The sequence below is a fragment of the Lissotriton vulgaris genome, chromosome 4_1, assembly GCF_964263255.1.
Source record: "Lissotriton vulgaris chromosome 4_1, aLisVul1.2, whole genome shotgun sequence".
Classification (NCBI taxonomy): Eukaryota; Metazoa; Chordata; class Amphibia; order Caudata; family Salamandridae; genus Lissotriton; species Lissotriton vulgaris.
This window is the reverse complement of record NC_141691.1, coordinates 676,565,245-676,585,623: the sequence shown is the minus strand read 5'-3', so window position 1 is coordinate 676,585,623 and position 20,379 is coordinate 676,565,245. Positions and strand designations below refer to the sequence as shown.

The window sequence follows — 20,379 nt, the reverse complement described above, 5'->3', positions numbered from 1 at the left end:
GCCCTAACCCAACATGCATAAGGGTTAGAGGCAAATTATTGATGTTTCATACATGAATTCATCACTGGCCGGCTTGCCGCCAGTCACACAAATATGTATGGGACCAGTTGTACTGGACATATTTGCACAATGGCTTGGTGAATTTACTTTAAGTGGGTTTGTGGATTTACTCCACGTGGTGCACAGTCCCGTTGTGCCTCCTTCCAAACAGGAAGTGAACGGTGCTGCCGGGCCTGCATTGAGAAAGGACCCAGGGGACATAGGGCACAGTAGTGATTGCATCTCTGCAAAGTTTTTTTTACAATTTGTTACCTAGTAAATGCAATTCTCAGTTTGACGAAATCATTAATGAACATAATAAAAAATTATTTTATGGAGGGGGTAGAATAGGTTCCAAACAGAGGGGGGGCAGACTTATTTATATGTCCCACTAATCCCTAAGCTGAAACTGATGTGTAATAGTAAAAAAGTTGTGCACCAGAACATTACTCCAGGAATTGCCACTTTTCCTGGGGCTCCAATGCAGGTGGCATCATAATCCATATGTACTCTTTAGTATTTGATTATGAATAAACCTCCGGCATTGTGAAGAGGCAATGCAAGCTGTCAAAGCTCTAAGCAAATCATAAAGGGCAGTAAGTGTGGGTGGAGGTTGCCTCTACACTGACGACCCATGATGCACCTTGCCATACCTTGACTCTGCAAGATGGTATTCTTTTTTTTTACAAATGAGTCGCGGGTGCGCTGTCATGGCTGCAGCACATTTCATATGGGCGTTTGAGGCAGTCCCACTCTGCTACCACCTCTTCGTGGAGTATACTCAATGCTGGTGTTTCTTTAGCAGAGCTGTTGCTTTGTACAATGATTATTGAATTATGTACATTGACAGCACGTTGCAATGTGCTTTACTGGGTCCTTTAAAGCAAAAGTGAACGATTGTGAGCCATTTGTTCCCATCAATGATATTAGTTATTGATTACTTGCAAAAGTCCATTAAATGCGGTGTGTGGTTTACAGAAAGGGATTAGGGTGATCTAGCCATGTAGTCTACCTCCAAAAGCATCAGTTTGTGCATTATGTGTGTTTGTGTATAATTGTTTTATGTTTTAAAATCTCTGCAAAGGGCATTTTCAGGTCCAGCAAGGAAGTATTAACAGTGTCCTGTTTGTTTGTCTTTTTTATTTTTTATAATGGCAGTTTGAAGGAAGGAGTGAAAATGCACTGGCGGAGACCGGCCCCATGGAGCTCAAGGCGGCATTCAAACGTGAGCGGGAAGAGCACAAGAGGCTGCTTGCGGAGAACCACAGCCTGACCATGGACTTGCGATGGAAGGTCCAGCACACCGAGAAGAACTGGAACCGCGAGAAAGGGGAGATCATGGACCACTACAGGCGAGAAAGACGTGACTGGGAGCAGCAAAAGAAGGATCTCCTGCGCAGAATTGAGCAGGTAAGATTGTTGTTCCCTATATTGTCTTTGCCACAGCAGAAGTAAATCCTTTTGTAAATCTAATGATGCAGTGTTAGTAGGGCCAGGCTAATGTACTCTTTACATGCAGGTGGTTGCTGATCTGTGTGTGTCTGTGCATGCTACCCTACTGTTGTGCTCAATTTGAGCCGGTGGTTTCCTGTGCTCGGCACATAATTGTTAGCACCGGCTCTAGTGACAGTCCACCACATGGTGGCGCTTTCTGTCTAATTTTAACATTAGCACAACAGTGTTTAAAAAGTCAATATACATTAAGAAAGAATGTTATATGCTCTCGTAAAAAGAAGGATTGGGGCATTGATTTTCATGCGACTACATTTCCTACAAGGTGTGGGGAGTGGATGCTCCAGTGGGGGAATCCACTCAGTATTTGAAACCACCTATAACCCTATTTATTTGTGGTAATTCACAAACGTTTTCCCAAACCATTTGGAACCAGAAAATGGTCAGAGACTTACTTCTGTCAAGTAGATCAATACATCTCTTTCCTGGGCGACAACAGGAAAGGAATAACTCCTGTACAGGGGATGGGGTTTCTTTATGACGAAAAATACTTTCTCTGGGCAGATTGTTTTTTAAATGTGCACTTACACTAACCCAAAGGCATTTTCAACTGTGTGATTGTACTGTATGTGCGATAACATGTGGTAAGGTCATCACATGAATGTACTAAGGAATTCGGCACACTGGATTACCCGGGGCTTTTCTTGAGTTTACAGACAGTATATGGACATTACATGCCTTAGATGTTTACACTTGTTTTTTAGGCTAATAGAAATGCATAAATGTATTTTTTGACTCAATGACTGCTGAATACCATATCTAGCCTTGAGAATGCCCTGGCTTCATTTGTCACCAAGGGTGAAACACATGTCTGCTGTTCCTTTTCTAAAAAAGTGACATTTTCGCACAATGAAATGACAAAGAGGCTGATGCCAATAAAACTACCACTTATATTTAACTGCTTTTGATTATTGTCCTGTATTACAAGAAAGGATTTATAGGCTGAACTTGATTACTTGGAAGGGAGGAACAAATGCTCACACCCCCACCTTTACTACCGGAGTATTTACACTTACTCGGAGCAAGATCTTTGTGACTTGGGCCCTAAGAATATTCTGCACAGTGCCAAGTGTGGTCACATGATGGACATAAACACTACTCATTCTGGATCCTGATGGCCACTGGAAGCTGGTGAACATTCTCAACACCTCCTGGTTTCAAACAACTAGCTGTTTTTCTTACCTAAATGGCTCCCAGGAAGCTCTACAATCATGTTTAGGCTTCAATTATATTGTTCGGTGGTCTGTCAAGTGTAATTTCTTGAAAAATAAACATCAACGGCGTCATTTTCCTTGTTTTTTAAAGGGAAACATTTTCGTAAAACATATCTAGAAATGGATGCAGAAAAATCAAATAAATAATGGAAGAAACATTGCAAGAGGCAATGCATGTGGCCTGCAGCACTGGTATTTTCCTGGTGCATAATTTACGCACACAATTACAGTCCATTCAGAATGAGGCCCTTGGCGGTTTAATTCAGAGGATGCTGTTAGAGATTAATCTAATTAATGTCTAATAAGCACTGTTCTAGTCTTAGTTTATAGTTTGCCCTCAGACTTCGATCTTGCTCTAGTTAGAGAACACGTAGCCTTTTAAATTAACTCATTTATATATATTTTTTTAAATTGTAAACCAGTTCTCCCACTCTTTATAAAAACCATTAATTCCTTTTCAATACATTCTTTGTAGATTTCCTGCTTTCTGTCAATTCCTAACGAATTTTAAAAATAGGGTTCCTGCATATTACCACAGGAGAGCGGCCGGTTGTGTTACACATGTGTGAACTGTGAAGAAGAGCTATTTCAGCTCATCAGTACTCCCCAATGCTGTTTTACTTTATCATAAACTTTCTCTTGGGATGTATGGCCTGATTGCTGGGATTAACATTTCCGTTCACTTCCTGAACGCTGCACCACCCCCCCTCCCCCCCCCCCCTTTCAACTATAGCTTTAAGCCGGGCTTAATGTGTGGACTTAATAATATTCATAATTAACATAATAATAAATGCATGGCCCCAAAGCTTTTCTCAGGAGTCATCCGCTGGCGTTGCCAAATGCTGCAGTTGATGAATAGCTCCGCTGCTTCCTCTTGATTCCACCTCCTGCCTCTCTTCCACCTCCCTATCCTTCATGTTATGTTATGCTATGTTAATTTAATTTTCTAGTGCGCACAGCTACCCAACAGGGTTTCCCAGTGCAGATCCTGAAAGATTCTGAAAAACCTAACATAGAATTATTGGTTAAAAAGCCAAGTTTTTAATTGCTTACGAAAGTTGGAATACAAGTCCTCTTTCCGCATCATGTCAGGTAAAGAGTTCCATAGGGTTGGACCGAGAAAAGAGAAGGAACGCCCTCCCATTCTCACCATTTTGAACCTGGGAATTTCAAATTTCTCTTCTGTAGAGGATCGTAGCAGGCGGGCAGGGTGGTATGGATGCATCAGGTCTCGCAAATATTTGGGTGCGGAGCCATGCTTGATTCTGAACCTATAACACAGAACCTTGAATTTAGCACGACTTTCCACCCTGAGCCAATGCAGTTCTCTTAGGGCATTCACCATACTAGCCGTTCTAGGGAGTCTACACAACAATCTGGCTGCTGAATTCTGCACCACCTGCAACTTGCGCAACACATCCCTATTTGCACCCAGAAGCGAGACGTTTCCATAGTCCAGGCGAGATGTTACAAGTGCCTGAACCACTGTCCTCTGGGTAGCAACAGGGAGCATCCAAATGATTTTCCTTAACCATCTAAGAATGGTAAAGCAGGTGGCCGCAGTTTGTACTGCCTGTTGTTTCATCAACAATTTATTGTCGATTATGACACCAATGTTGCGAATCTGAGGGGAGGGCATGGGTAAAACCCCCATTTTGGCGGGCCAATGTTGCGGCCCCCAATGTTCTACATTTTTACCGAAAATGAGCACCTCCATCTTTTCTCCATTAAGTTTGAGCAGGTTAGATTGCATCCACGATGCAATATTGCGCAGGCCCAATTGTAGGGTCTAAGCGCCCACTTTCTTGTCAGCCGATAAGGAAAAGATGATCTGAGTATCATCGGCGTACGAGAAAATCGCCAACCCTGCTTCTTCAGCAATTGCTGCCAGAGGTTGCACATAGATGTTAAAAAAGAGCGGACTCAAGATTGAGCCCTGCAGCACCCCATACGGGGAGGTAAAGGATTTAGAAGTGGCCCTAGAAGAGAAAACCTGAAATGTTCGCTCGGATAGAAAAGAAGACAACCAGTCAAGTGCCAATCCAGAAATGCCCTTGGCATGTAAAGACTTTATTAATACGGTATGAGAAACCGTATCGAATGCAGCACTTAGATCTAACAATATAAGTGCCACGGTCTCCCCTAAATCCAAACGCTGGCGCAGCATTTCCGTGACACCCAATAGGGTAGTCTCAGTAGAGAACCCTACTCTAAAACCCGACTGGGAGGGGTGCAGAAAATTGGAGGATTCCACAAGTGTAGACAGTTGGGCATTCATGTGTTTTTCCAAGACTTTGGAGAACACCGAAAGCAGGGAAACAGGTCTAAAATTAGTTGGCTGTGCAGGGTTGACGTTTAACTTTTTCAGTAGTGGCACGACCATCGCATGCTTCCAAACCGATGGCACCACTGCTTCACTAAGAGGCATTAAGTAACTCCATAACAACTCTCAAAGCGGGCTGTTCCATTTGCAGGAGCACCGAGGCCGGGAGAGGATCGCAGGGAGAGCCTGAGTTAATACTTGCCAGGAAGCTTCTTAAAGAATTCATGTCCAGCGGTAACCACTTCTCCAATTTAACCAAAGGTTCGGCTACCACATTGGAAGCTGGGACAGGACTAAATGGAGCAGGGGTCAATGCACAGGTTCCTCCTAATGTCTGATAAATGTGTTCAACTTTATTTAGGAAGAAGTTTGCAAGAGTATTACTTTGTAATCCATCAAGCACCGGTGGGCTGGGTTGAATGTCTGAACCAGCTAACTTCTTAACCATTGCAAATAAAGTACGAGGACAGTTCTTTGCCCCCAAAATCGTGAAAGAAACATACTCCCCTTGTGCTGTTTTACATAAGGCATGGTATTTTTTCAACATCATCTTTTAATTACTTTTAGTTTTGGAGGAGTAATTCCTTCTCCAACATCTTTCCATGGCTTTACACTTACTGGGTACAGATTTTAACTCCTCTGTAAACCATGGGGCAGGAGGACTGGGATTATTAATTTTTTTCACCGATGGAGGGAGGCATGTATTGGAAGCAGTACTAATCCAGTTATAGATACAGTCCAAAGAGGAGAGTGATATCAAATTAGGGCAAGGAACATTACTTAGCAATAGTTGGTTGAATCTTTCTATATCCAATTTTCCCCAATTCCTGGCCCGACTCAATGTACCAGATGACAGTGGGGGCGATTTTGATGGAATTCTAAATTAAAACTTAACCGCAAAGTGATCGGACCAGCAGAGAGGCAACGCATTAGGACAATAAATATTGGACAGATTAGAGAAAATAGGGTCCAATAAATGACCTGCTATGTGTGTAGGGCCTTTATTACAGAGGGGTAGATTCAACGCAGATACATCTGTGATCAGTGCCCTACTTGCAGAGCAATCATTACTTTCGAAGTGAAGATTTAAATCACCCAAAACTGTAAAATTAGCCAAGAGGCTATCAAATCTGGGAGTAACGACACCCACAAACCGGCCGGTCCTGGAGGGCGATAAATCAATACCTCGGAAAAGGTGAACTGGGGGAGAGAGTAAGTTTAAAAAGGGCATTTTCACAGTCTATCAAAGGAAGATCCTCCAGTTTACAGGAATAACTTCTTTTAAAAATAATTGTAATTCCTCCACCTTTCCTAAGGATTCTAGCTCTCCTTATTATAGTGTAATTGTCAGGAAGAGCGGTCGCCACATCCGGGCCTGAGCTATCGTTCAGCCAAGTTTCAGTAAAAAAAAATGGCATCAGGTTCTTCACTATTTAACAGATTAAAAATATCCTCCATATGTTTAGGGAGGGAGCGACAGTTTATACTCCAAGTTCAAACTTTTGATATTATAAGGGGACTTTTCCAACAATACCTGTTCGCTCGGACCTACCGTAGTTGGACAGGTGTCCATATTCAGACTATAACTATTAAAACAGTAGTTACAGCCATTACACAAGGAGTTAGCCTGTTCAGGATTTAATACACTACACTCAATGCTCCTCCTACCTCGCAATCGAAGCAGCTGATCTGAGGAATATGGTAGAATAGGCATATGGGCAAGGACTTTTGGGGCATGAGTCCTGGTCCTGGTCGGTCTCGGACAGTCGCAGACGGTCTTGTCTTTGTCGCGAAATTGGCGCGACCGCTGCGCGTAGCTGCTGCGCGTCAAGGCCATGGCTCTTAAATACAGGCAAGGGATCGGGCGGCGTGCAATGTGTGGAGCGCTGACCTCAATCAACCTATGGCAAATCAAAAATGCCCGCCCGGGACTGAGTACGTCCCGAGTGAGCAGGGGTTTTAAAAAGCAAGTACCCCAAATGTCATGCCACTCCGCAAGACAAAAGTCTCCCCCCTGAGAATTTGGATACTTGGCAGATTCCCAGCCCAATTACTATTTCAAATTAAAAGTTTTTGTTTGTTCATAAAAATCAAATTAGCAATAGATTTTAGCAGCAAGAAGGACTATTATCCCCAAACAGTGCAAAATGTCCCAGTTCCGATTAAAAACACAACACTACTACATAAACGCTTCAAAGCCTCTTACAGCCTCTTTATCTTATTCTTTCAAGCTCCTTATCTTCCCTGCTTTCTTCGTTTTACCAACTTTCTTTCTCGTCTTACTTGTTTCTCCTTGTTCTGTCTTTCTCTCTGTTGCTCTGGGTCAGTCTGATGGTACTCCCAGCACCCAAGACCTGAAACCACTGCCACATTAAGCGCTGGCTTAAAGTAGGGCCTTATTTTGGTGGACAAAACAAATGGAAACATTGCAGTCTTCTTCTGGTCTGCTCCTCCAGTGTGCCTGCTGAAAAGTTTCCCACATTCCCTTGAGTGAATACACTTGTCCTGGATCTCCTGCTCAAACCTTCGGCGCTAGTCGCTGTCTTGAAGATCAATCCATAGTACTATATACTAGATCTGGGCATATGTGAATCCAATAAGGTGGTGGAATGGAGTAAAGTGATCACTGCACAGATCTAATGTATGTGGGACCTGATGGTGAAAGGTCTAAGTTCTAGCAGACCTACTCACCCACACTTCCTTGTACAGGTCATACGTTGGGTTGGGTATAGTACCACCTCCTATTGAGCTGCCGCAAGGCTACAGCTTGAAGCCGACATTTATATCTATAAAACAAAACATTTTTTCTCTCTCAGCCAATCTTTTCATCTTTTTAAGAAGATGCGAATATAATTCTAATGGGATTTACACAGGAAACCTCTGGTATCTAAGTAGTTACCCGGATAAAATGCTAATTTTGTCTATGTCGGTGTTGACCCTCGTAAATAAGTGTAACTTTATTTATACTTAAAAAGCACATGTATGCCAAAGCTTCATGGCGTTGACTGGCAACACAAGACAGCACCAGTACCAACAAAGTTAAATGGGCATTATATGGCCTTACAGAGAGACCAGTCAAGTTTTAAGTACTTTCCTAAATTTTAAGAAGCAATATCTCCATACGCCCAGCCTCTGGCAGGGAATTCCAATACTATGGAGCAGCCTCGACTTGAGGACCAGTCTTGCCGGGAAAAGAGTCCAGCCTTGAACCTACCACATACATTTGGACATCTATCAATGAATCAGAGAAGCATGTTGATAAAGATAAATGGGTTCTAATCCCAGATGGTGCCTTGTATGCTGTGAGAATATTCCACTCTCTTTCAAGCTTACTCTTGAAATATATGGCTCTCCGTGATCATTGTTGAGTTGCAAATGTTATTTTTCTAGATATATAAAGAATAGGAGCCCAGCCAAAGCAGTGCTGCTGCTCTAGTTCAGAACACTGCTAGCTCCATCTCGGTGATAGTGCTTGAAGCCAGAGTGACTTGCCTCTTGCTGGGAGTTGCCAGGAAAAGGAGATTAAAAATTAGGGTGATTAAAGTGTGGCGTTTTCACAGTGTTTCTTTCCGAGATGATAGAGGGCTCAAGGTGTGTGGTTCTAGCTTGTCCCGGCATATTAGCTGGGTAGATTTCTGAGTGAATTCATGACTCCTTTCTTCTAGTCCCCAATCTACACAATTTAGTAGGATTTTGAGTCTGAGCACTTCTTCATGATATGCCCGGAGGAGGACGTTTTAGGTGTCAGCATAGGATTGCACCTCTTAAGTTGTTATTTTAGGCCTTTCATCCCAAATGACGCTGTGGAGTTTGGAAAAACAGTGGGCAGCTTCTATTACCTGCCAAGCAAGGAATAGAGCACAGCGGAGGAAAGGAGAAAGGCCATGCTTCAGGGCTTGCCCCATCTGGCACCCATTAGAGATGGAGGAACTAACAGCAGTAGCCAGAGGACTTGACCAGTTTGGAGGTTTGCTCTTGGAATATCCATCCAGGGCATTTAGAGTACTCACATGCCAAGGGTACTTGGAAGTACTAAGTATTATCACTCCAGGGCAAGCACAATTTCCTACTCTGCTACTGAACGAGCAGCAGGCAGGACCACAATACCAATGATTTCCTTTTGAGATGACTATGGCATCGACCCCTACAGAGATCGTGCGAGTGCTGAATGGGCTCGCTATTGCTTTCTGGCGAGGGATGAGGGGGGTGGATGGGGTGTTGAAGCCGGGTTGCAGAGAGGCCTTTGAAGGACCTGTGGAAGGGAGTCCGCCAAGCTGATGAGTTGGTAGAAGGTCAACTACTGATTGTATTGCACATTTGGTAAGGTTTTCCTAAAAAACGTAAAAAACATTTGAACCAAAAGAAGTATTCACTGATAAAAATCAAAATGTCTAGCTCTTTTGCCCTGGGCCTTTCACTGGGCAATAAAGTGTACCAGGAGTACCAGTCCAGGGAGGTAACCTTGGTTGTCGTACTTCCCAATGGCCTGCAAGGTGGGTGGGAGGTATGCGTATAGGGGCGTAGGGCTAACCGATTCAACCTTACAAGCTCCCAGCCAGTAAATCATGAATACTGTGCTTGAATGTTTACCTTTTGGATTTATTTTTGGTGATCGGGAATGAATGAAGGTTTCTTTTATCTAAAACCCAATGAAGGAATCAGACTTTCTCTGTACACTCACTCGCACCATGCAGTGTGGGGGTGACTGTACTAGGGCTAGTTTGTTTTTCTGTCGAACCAGAAGAAATCACTCTAGTTCCAGTGATACCAGTGTGAAGTAAGAACGCTCAAGGACACTTTATTCCAAATCCTTTGGAAGGTCATCATCGCCTCATGTTCTGGGAGCAGATGAAAATCGCGCGGTTCAGTTCTTCTTTTAAGCCACCTTGAGGCTATTGCAGTGAAACTGTGAGCTATACATGCACACAAAATAAAAACTAAGATACAGAAACAGAGGTGAAAGGTCAAGAATGTGTGAATTCGATGTACCGAAATTAAGAACACACAATGCAAAAAAATTGGGAGCAAAAATACAGTATTTCTGAGAATTTCATGAAAGCTGTTTTAGAACTGTGAAGCAAAAGCGAACTAGAAACATCTGCTCAGATGTAAGTATGCAAAATATGTAGAAGCGGAAGTGACTACATTGGCAGCCTTTGAAATGTGTGATTATTTTCTTGGTTTCCCCCTCCCTTCCCACTCCCCTACCAGACGAACCTAGTTCCTGGAGAAGATATTCATTTATCACATATCGCACTCGCATACATCCGATAATAATTTTAATAAGGCTGCCTCTACCAAGTATTCCATGCCAGAGTTTTCTATCAGAAGGGGTCGCAGTCTAGCACCCCGGGGGAGCCCCACAGAGATGAAACTTGACGTTTGATGCTTCTCCTCTGGGAAGCGCGTGTTTGCCTGTACAGCCTGTAATTTCCCAGCCTCACTTCAAAACACCCACTGTAAAATCTGACAGTGAGATGGAAGGGGCTCTTAGTGAAATGTAAATTGCCATTGTCGTCTGTCCACATAGTCATAGAGCAACCAGGCGGTCTGTCCCCCAGGGTGCCAAGATGAGTGATGCTCCATTTTGGAGGGGGTGGGATAAAAAATAAATTTAGGGATACCGAAACCAAATTATTTTCCTAGGGCGACATCTGCTGGTGGCTAATGACGGATTGTCTCTTGCCTCAATCTATAACACTTAAAGTAAAGGAGATTTAGCCTAACGCCCTGCTCTGCCGCCTTTAGAAGTTGGGGATCAGGGTGGAGTCTCAGCCCGGGGCGTCATTTAGGGGTGGGATTGCCCCTTGTGCACCTGGCACTGCCTTTGCAACCCCTGGCCTCGGAGGTGGAAGAATCAGTGCCAGCTCCTTATGGACGTCGGGTGGCGCTCCACTCTTTGTTTTCGGCCCATTTTTTTGTCACTGTAATAGTTAATAATAATATATTATTCACTATTAGCGTAATTCAAAACATGACTAAAATTACCTGTAATATGACCTTCCTTGGTCCATGATTTTACATGTATATTGTGTGCATGCTTGCGGTGTGTTTGAGAGTGTATGCAAGTTTGAGAATGTGTGTGTGTGTGTAAGAAAGTGTGAGAGTGAAAATGAATGTCAAAGGGCGTGTGAAGTCAGTTCTGCTACCCCAGGCAGTTTGGTAAATTGACGACCATGGTTTCAGCGCCGACTCCACTTTCCGTCATTCTGTGCTGGTGACCTCAGCTCTCCTTGCCAAAAAATGTGACCCTGTGTAATGTAACCTGGTGCTCTTGTTAAGGGCTCTAATGCCTTTGGGCCATATTCCGGCTATATAAAACTGCGAAAAATCAAATAAAAAGTTAAAAATGACCGTATAGTTAGGGAACAAATCGGATCAGTGTCTTGGAAAGTGTTATAATTTCCCCTCAAGAAGTGTGAGTCACAACTGTCTGCATCACGTGCACACAGGATGTGGTGACGCAGCAGGACTTGCGCATCCCACAGGAAACTCTTCACTGGATGTTTAGAGATTTCTCGAGGACAGCTGGTGACCTCCTGATGTGATACAGCAGGGCAGCCTATTCTCACGCTGGATAACTGCAGCCAGCCCCGCTAAAAAGATACAATTCGTTGATGTCTGTGATGGAAATAGATGATCAAAAAATGGTAATCAGCACGAGAACACAGTTCTTTAAATGAGCTTCGTGCAAATTCACATACAAACTTCACTTCCGGCAAATAAGGTACCGTTGCGTAATCTTGATGTATTGATCCATGACTCAGAATGGCAGCTGTTAAAACTTCCGTCTGATTTAGCAAAAAAAAGCCTGTGTAATGTCTGTTACAATAGAAACGAGTTAAGTGCACACTTGTCAGGCTTGTTATGCATGTGGGCAACACACTTCCTTATGTGTTGTGAAGATGCACCACTTTTTCTCCATCTTCAAAGTCCTCACACTGCACCCAACTTTTCCCTCATTGGCCAACCTACATACAACACCGATTCGACCATACATGGGAGGGTAACCAGGAATAAGCATTGAGATAAACTGGTACAAGTGGACAGACTGTCACACTCCTCCAGGTAAGTAGAAGTTAATCATTGTTGTGTTTTCCTAAGAGGGTGTACCGTCCCCACAGTGCACTTCAATAAATTAGTTTGAGTTGTATTAAAAAATTCCTATGGTGCAATGGTCATCCCAATGTAATCTGGTTTATTTGATTATGATTCATGTTTATTCAAGTACATTCTTCATGTCAGTAGTGTTTAAATACCACACCGCAATAGGTAATCATGATATAAGCTCTTCCAAATCCAAATGCATTTAGGGACTGGCTCTTCATAAGGGGAATGATTACGGTGTGTAAAATACACATTGGTAAAGTGTATTGGTTAGGCAATTTTAAATATAAGGGTATATTGCCTGGCAGGTGCTGTATGTTTGGAGAACATAATCTCCTTAACAATGAAGAACAATAATTGATGAGAAAAAAATATATACAAATCATCAGGTATCCCATTATTTCCTGCAGCTTTGCATAAGGAAGCATAAAGGTGACCCCAAATAAGTCATCAAATGGTCACTTTATATTAATGTTTCAGCATGGTGCAAATGTAGCCGAGGTAGATCCACAGGATTAGGAAATTTTCTATGGTCATAAGATAAGTTGGTTTCTCCCTCAGGGGGTCCACGGTCCACAGGTTAAGAACCACTGCCCTAGAGTAACTGTCTGGTCAACTCTGAATCTGATGAACCAAGTGTCCCATCATCAAACATCACATTTCAGGCTTTTGGAGGCAGATACACTAATAGCCAGACATCCGAAATTCTTATTTTGCATTTCCTAAAAGGCGATTCTATAAGAATCGCTATTTAGGAAATGCAAAATGTTATGTACAAAATTTGTGGTTTCCTAATAGCGATTCCTACAGAATAGGAATCCCTATTAGGAAATAGGAAATGCTATTGCATTCTCACATGTGGTACAAAAGGGGGTGGTGATGGACGGAGCATCTGAACCAATCAAACACTCACACCCAGTCAAAAGATCTTAGTTTGATCCATCACTGTTCTTTAGCCCACTCTGCCACCCCAGTTCAGACATGGCTATATGCAAATCAGTCTGACCCTGTGCCTCATGGGAACAGTCCAGCCCGAACTGCAAAGCCATGCCTTCCCTGGACCGGAAACAAGCTTCTGTGGACCGGTTTCTGGCATTCCAGCCGTCTTCAGCCTGGCTTGCTTGAATCCAGTGGCAAAGTGAGCAAGGGACTCACGTCTGAGCATACCCTGCCACACTTAAGGTGGCCAAAAGCGGTACAAAAGGGGGTGGTGATGGACGGAGCATCTGAACCAATCAAACACTCACACCCAGTCAAAATATCTGGGTTTGATCCATCACCGTTCTTTAGCCCACTCTGCCACCCCAGTTCAGACATGGCTATATGCAAATCAGTCTGACCCTGTGCCTCATGGGAACAGTCCAGCCCGAACTGCCAAGCCATGCCTTCCCTGGACCGGAAACAAGCTTCGAAGGACCGGTTTCTGGCATTCCAGCCGTCTTCAGCCCGGCTTGCTTGAATCCAGTGGCAAAGTGAGCAAGGGACTCACGTCTGCGCATACCCTGCCACACTTAAGGTGGCCAAAAGCGGTACAAAAGGGGGTGGTGATGGACGGAGCATCTGAACCAATCAAACACTCACACCCAGTCAAAATATCTGGGTTTGATCCATCACCGTTCTTTAGCCCACTCTGCCACCCCAGTTCAGACATGGCTATATGCAAATCAGTCTGACCCTGTGCCTCATGGGAACAGTCCAGCCCGAACTGCCAAGCCATGCCTTCCCTGGACCGGAAACAAGCTTCGAAGGACCGGTTTCTGGCATTCCAGCCGTCTTCAGCCCGGCTTGCTTGAATCCAGTGGCAAAGTGAGCAAGGGACTCACGTCTGAGCATACCCTGCCACACATGTGGGCCAAATAGGGAATGGTTTGCATCTTCAAAATTGTGATTTCCTAATAGGAAATTGCAATTTAGGAAATCCAAACCCAAGGGTGACTCTGGGCTTAAGGCCTCCTTATAGGCACCCCGAAATTCGTAGTGTACATGTTAGTGTGCATATGCCCAGCCATCGTTTCATTCACGTCAACTAAATTTTAAACTTTTAATCCTGCCCCAGGGGCCATAAAATAAAAGTTCCAGGTACCCTGGAGGGAATTTTAACTTTCACTAACACAACACCCACCCCTAAAAAAACAAAATAACCACCTCTGCTGTAAACAGGTGTTGAAGCACACCTGGGAGGCATTCGGCCTTGTAGGTGGGAACCCGATGATGAAGCATGCCACCAACTAGGTTGGTGGATGAGGGCTATTACCAAATGGTTTCCTTGTCAAGGAGGCTATCATTTAACTGACCCCTGTTGGTGTGTTTTTTTTTCTAGAGGGTAGATCTATGCTCGTTCTCTTTGTTGAAACGCATCATGATTAGGAGAGACGAACGAGCTATCTAGTGTTCTCCTCCTACTCTCTAATTTGTTGTGTGTCACGTTTAACCTTATGCAAAACCAATGCCTTTTTATTCAAATTACAAGGGAAAGTGCCCTGAAAAATGCATAATTTAGTTACCAATTTCTCAAAGTCAGCTTGGAAAGAACAAACCTTCAAGACCCCTGTGGACAGTTAACTAACTTGGCAAATTTTGAAAATATTGGAAGATTCGTAAGCTCCCCTTCAGAGCCTATGGCTTTTTAGTGTTTGTATGTGAACCTTTTGGTGTAAAATAAATACATTAGATGCCAGTTTTTTCATAACTTTCGCTGGGATGTGGGTTAAAAACCCACAAATCTTCCTAGAGGATATCAGGCTTTCTTCCTCTGCTCACCGGTTCCAAGAAATTCGGGAAGAGATTTACACCCCAAATAGAAAGGGAAAGAAAAAAGGTGGATGGTAAATTAAACAAACAAAACATTAAGGGTGGAAGTAACTCGTGTAATTCTGTGAAGCATAATCGCATATAATTACCTAAGAATTCAGCAAGATTATGGTGAATTATTGGAAAAGAGTAATTCTGTGTTTAGCGCTCTTTTTTAGACGAAAAATGCCCCTTCCATCCAAAATGGATGTGAGGATTCATTTTACGCTAAAAAATAGCACTAAAATAAAACAAATGGGGCATGGGCTTAACTCTTATAATTCCATGCAATTACACAGAATTACCAAGAAGATTAATTGTGCGTTTATCCCTATTTCTCGGAGCAAAATGCACCATCATGGCCAAAATGACCGCAAAGATATGCTTCTTGCACTAAGAATAGCTGTAAATGGAGCTGAACACGAATATCGAGCAATCCCTTGCGCTCGCTAAATTTGCTTATGCGGTACGATTTTTCCCCAATTTTTTTCCCTCCAAATTATGTGGCAGTAGTAATCGCTTGATTATCGGCAATTATGCGTCAAAGAGTAACACCAAATTATCGAAATTTCTCCAGCGTGAATCAAAATTCACCCAGGCCTAATTAAAAATGAATGTGAGAAAATAATTTAGGCATACTTTAGCATGGGTCCATGTTATGTTAGCGCATTAAAGTAGGCTGCATTTGTATTTCCCTCTGGACTCGAGGTCTGCAATTTTCACATGAGCCGATTGGAATCAATGCAATTCTCAACCGAGCAGCCAGCTGCCTACTGGCAACAAGCTGTCCTTTTCATGAGCAATTATCTCACTCCCTGGGAGCTGGGAGCCTGCAGAAACATAACCACCATTGTGCAAGGCAGCTCTCTGAGATCCCTGAAGATAGGGTCTGTTGTTGTTGAGTTAGAAGTCTGTACAAAAAAATCTTCCAGTGTTTCTCTGCAATGCTGCAAAGTGTGTCTGCGACTGAATCACTGCTTTGCATTTATCAACTTTGACGGCAGCTATCCATTACATTTAAATGTGCGTCACAGTGACGTTATTTAACTCTAAAGAGTGTTCCCATTGTTAAATAGAGAGGAACCTTCGGCTTGCCATTCCAATTATTACATGTTCTGGCGTCTGCTGAGTAAGATTTTACTAGGATTCGTAAACAGATATGTAACCGGTATCATACCGGTTACATATCTGTTTACGAATCCTATCAGTCAATGCTGAATTTCTACAAAAAGCACACACATGCACACAGACTTAGAGAATAATACACAAGGTATTGGTTAAATATTTTTTATTTAATATTAGCTTTCTTTTGTGGTAGTTAGCTTGAAAAAACTCCTTTCTTCAGAGTACGGCAGACAATGAGCACTGTTTGAAGTTAGAGTATATAGGCTTAGTTTACCTTTCTTGAATAAATTGTTGATAGCCCTATGGGTAATGGAGAGGGTCACTGGATTTAAGGGATTTTGTAGCACCAGTGTTTACTGCATAATTATGGATTTAGTATTTTTGCCACATAATTTGGAAAATTAGCGGATTCCCTCAAAATGTTGTTTGTAGCTGAAATTGATGGAAATCACACTACCAGAGAATGTGCTGTATGGTTTGCTTTTAATTCCACATAAATTAGATAACCTGTCTGTATACTTTGTTCATCCTTGCCCCACCATAATCCTAGTGCCCTTGACAATGTTAACGTTATTCAGAGAGGTTTGGGGGCTGTCATTATGATAATAAAATCTGTATTTCACAGGCCTGTAAAAAGCTCTTCCCTTTTGATATGTGGGTATATGGTTTTTTTACCACTTCATTTTGTTCAATAAAGGCTCTAAAATATTGAAGTAATACTATATATATATATATATATATATATATATATATATATATATATATATATATATATATCCAAGATTCCAACTTCCAAGGACCCTCAATCCATAAAGAACGTAGCACACACAGGGGGTAGTTCCACAAAGATTTATTACAGGAACATTTACAGCAACAACGCGTTTCGCCCTGGGGCTTTGTCAAATTGGGCAGAGAGCCGAGGCGCCCGTCTGCCTTAAGACGTCACACATATCATAAAGTGCAAAGAAGGACTATAATACATATATCAAAAGTGGCAGCCATCTTATAACGGTGTGGATGACTAGATAGTAATCACAACTCAAGTTAAATACCCAAGACTATTCACACGGCCTAATATGTATACATAAATTTATCAAGGAATACTGTAAAGATAATATTCATGACGCCCTGAATCGGCTAATACAGTCCAAATACATGCACATGGTACAAATCACGCCGTTCCACACCCCCATTTTGTGTGCACCCGCTCACGTGTGCATCTGGCTGGTGTTTGGAAGCATATATATATATATATATATATATATATATATATATATAAGGCTCCTTGGATGGCTGAAGCGCATCACCTGGGCTTACCACAATAAACTGATTCATCTTGTGAACCCAAGCATCACTCCCACTACGAGCCGCTACTGGTCGCATGTATGGTCTGAGTGACTGGGTTTGTAATAAGATACTGTGGACGAGTTAACAATAGGATACTCATCCTCTGTGGAACAACTGCCTGCAAATGAGCTCAACTGGGGACCAAAAACACAAAAGCCATGATGGAAGTTTGGAAGGGCGACAACATGAAACCAAAATTCTGATTGGTTGAATGAGGAGCAGTGGGGGGCTTTGTGAGTGTATATAGGAGGCTGCCTTCCACATATCAGCAGGGATCTATATTTTGTCCTTGATCAGGTGAATAAATCCTCTGCACCATGATTCAGTAGATATGACCATAATAACAACTGCAATTGGTCTTAATTAAAGCTATAGTGATGTCATACTACATAGTCCCAAAGAGAAGAACATTGCGCAGTGTTTTAATAGAGACATGAGGACAAATAATTAGCTGTCACCATTACCCTCCAGGGATCCTAGAGTATGCTATTGTTGATGCGCATCTTGAGGCTGGGCTAGTACGATACTATAATTCACTCCATGAGATGAGGGCAGCACTTGTGATACATAGGAATTATCACTCTCGTCTAGTTCACGTCCTACACTTGTGCTCATAGTATACACCGTACTTGAATAAAAAAAAATGGTGAAAGTGTTACATGGAAACCTTGAAGACTTGTTGAGTGACCAATTCCCAGAATAATTCAAATGCATGTATTCAATAAAAGTTGATGAAACAAAGAACATGGAGGTTTGGTTGGAGTTGTGATCCAGTTGCTAAGTAGCTGAACTTGGCACTTGTTCTCCTTTCCGATTCAGGACTTGACCTGTAATCGTTGTACTTTGACCAGCTCTCTTGTACCTTAAATTGGAAGTATGTGTAATTTAAAAATCTAGATTGTGCACTCTACAATTGTCCAACTCACGTTCATGATTTGCACCACGTCCGTATCGGTCTGATTCACAGACGTTTAGAAAAAACTGTTTCAGCTTTGATACCTTGTGTTTACTTCAAGGCTCTGCTACCTTCTCAAAAAATCTCCGGAATCATCATAATTTTCTTTGAGTACTCAAAAACGTCAGTAGAATTCCAAGTGCATGGAGATTTGCCTTTGTACATATTGCATTTTTTTTCTCCACGAGGATAACGTTTTTCCCTGTGATGAAACCCAGTTGCCCTACACCCACATCATGCCCTTGCCAAGAGTAGATCTTTCAGAATCATACTGAGTCCTGTAATACATTCACAATCTGCCACACACAGTTTTATCACGATTTTGGATTCAGAGTCGGGCACGAGTTACACATGGACCTTGGGTTTTCACCCCATGCCTCACTAGTGTGTAGAAAATAGGTTGCAAAAGGAAATTGTGTGGCGTTTTACCAGTCAATTAACTCGAAACCACTGGTTATTCACCATTCCAACCTAGGTAACTTTAAAACCACCCAGGATAACCCAGTGATCAGGCTGTAATTATTTCCCTCTGCAGTTTTACTTTCGGATATTTCCTGCCGTTTGAGAATGAGGAGCTTTGTGCATTTCCATGGTGGGTGGGCTATGCTTTAAATAGTAAGTTGGCTTTACCTTAGGTTGTTGGTAAATACCCACAGACCAATGATTTTCTCAACCTTTGCAGGTGAACCCACTCTAAAAAAATCCACAACCCCTCACCTCACCCAGGATTTACGAATGCAGAAATTACACCATACTGACGGAATTTCAATATTGCGAAATCCCAATTGCAAAAGTAACAAGTCAATAGAGTCTACTTTAATGTGCCACCACATGTGAAAACCAGCATCCCAAATGCTGTTTGAAGGCGTTGCATGCAGGAAGGATGTTGGCTTCTGTGTAAACTCATGTAGACGATAAAGAAATTAATGGGACTAGCAATGAGTGATTGAGTTTACTTTTCAGATGTAAAGTAGTCCTGCAAAGCATTCAGACGAAATCATTTCCTGGATGGCTGACTGATGCATTAAACAGCCAATATATTGAGGTCAGACAATAATACTCATGTGGGTGTAGACCAGAGGTATTCAAACTTTTTGATGCCGAGACCCCCTTGTAAAACCTTTTTAGGCTTAAGGACCCCCTTGCAACAAAAGTTTCTAGAAACTGGTACTCCTCATCATCAACAACTATCGACAACCATAAATGTGCCTGTTAGACCTCATCACATTCATCCAACATTCATCCACCCACACTTTCACACATCCATCCATCCATCCTTCATTCATCCACCCTTTCATCCTTCCATCCATCCATCCATCCTTCACCCTTTCATCCTTCCATCCATACATACATCCACCCTTCATCCAGCCACCCTTTCATCCTTACATCCATCGTTTACCCATCCACCCTTCCATCCATCCATCCATCATTCATCCATCCACCTTTTCACACATCCATCAATCATTCATCCATACAACCTTTTATCCATCCATACATCCATCCTTCATCCATCCATCCACCCTTTCATCCTTCCATCCATCCTTCATCCATCCACCCTTTCATCCATCCATCCACCCTTTCACCCTTCCATCCATACATACATCCATCCATCCTTCATCCATCCACCCTTTCATCCTTCCATCCATACATACATCCACCCTTCATCCTTCCTTCCATCCATACATACATCCTTCATCTATCCACCCTTTTATCTATCCATTCACCCATCATTCATCCACCCACGTTTTCCACACATCCATCCATCCATCATTAATCCATGCAACCTTTTATCCATTCATACATCCATCCTTCACCCATCTACCGTTTCATCCTTCCATCCATCCATCCATCAATCCATCCTTCCACCCTTTCATCCATCCATCCACTCATCATTCATCCACCCATCTTTTCACATATCCATCCATCCTTCATCCATCCACCCTTTCATCCTTCCATCCATACATCCA

The 20,379-nt window shown here is 42.6% G+C and overlaps 1 protein-coding gene across 5 annotated transcripts in view; it reads left to right on the top strand.

Moving 5' to 3' along the window:
* MTCL1 (microtubule crosslinking factor 1) overlaps window positions 1-20,379 on the top strand; it is a 511,680-nt gene that overhangs the window by 436,356 nt on the left and 54,945 nt on the right. For all 5 annotated transcript variants that reach the window (XM_086964952.1, XM_086964953.1, XM_086964951.1 and 2 more), the window contains one exon: window positions 1,198-1,449. In XM_086964952.1, coding sequence (XP_086821078.1) covers window positions 1,198-1,449 — 252 coding nt within the window. The remainder of the gene's footprint in view (window positions 1-1,197; window positions 1,450-20,379) is intronic.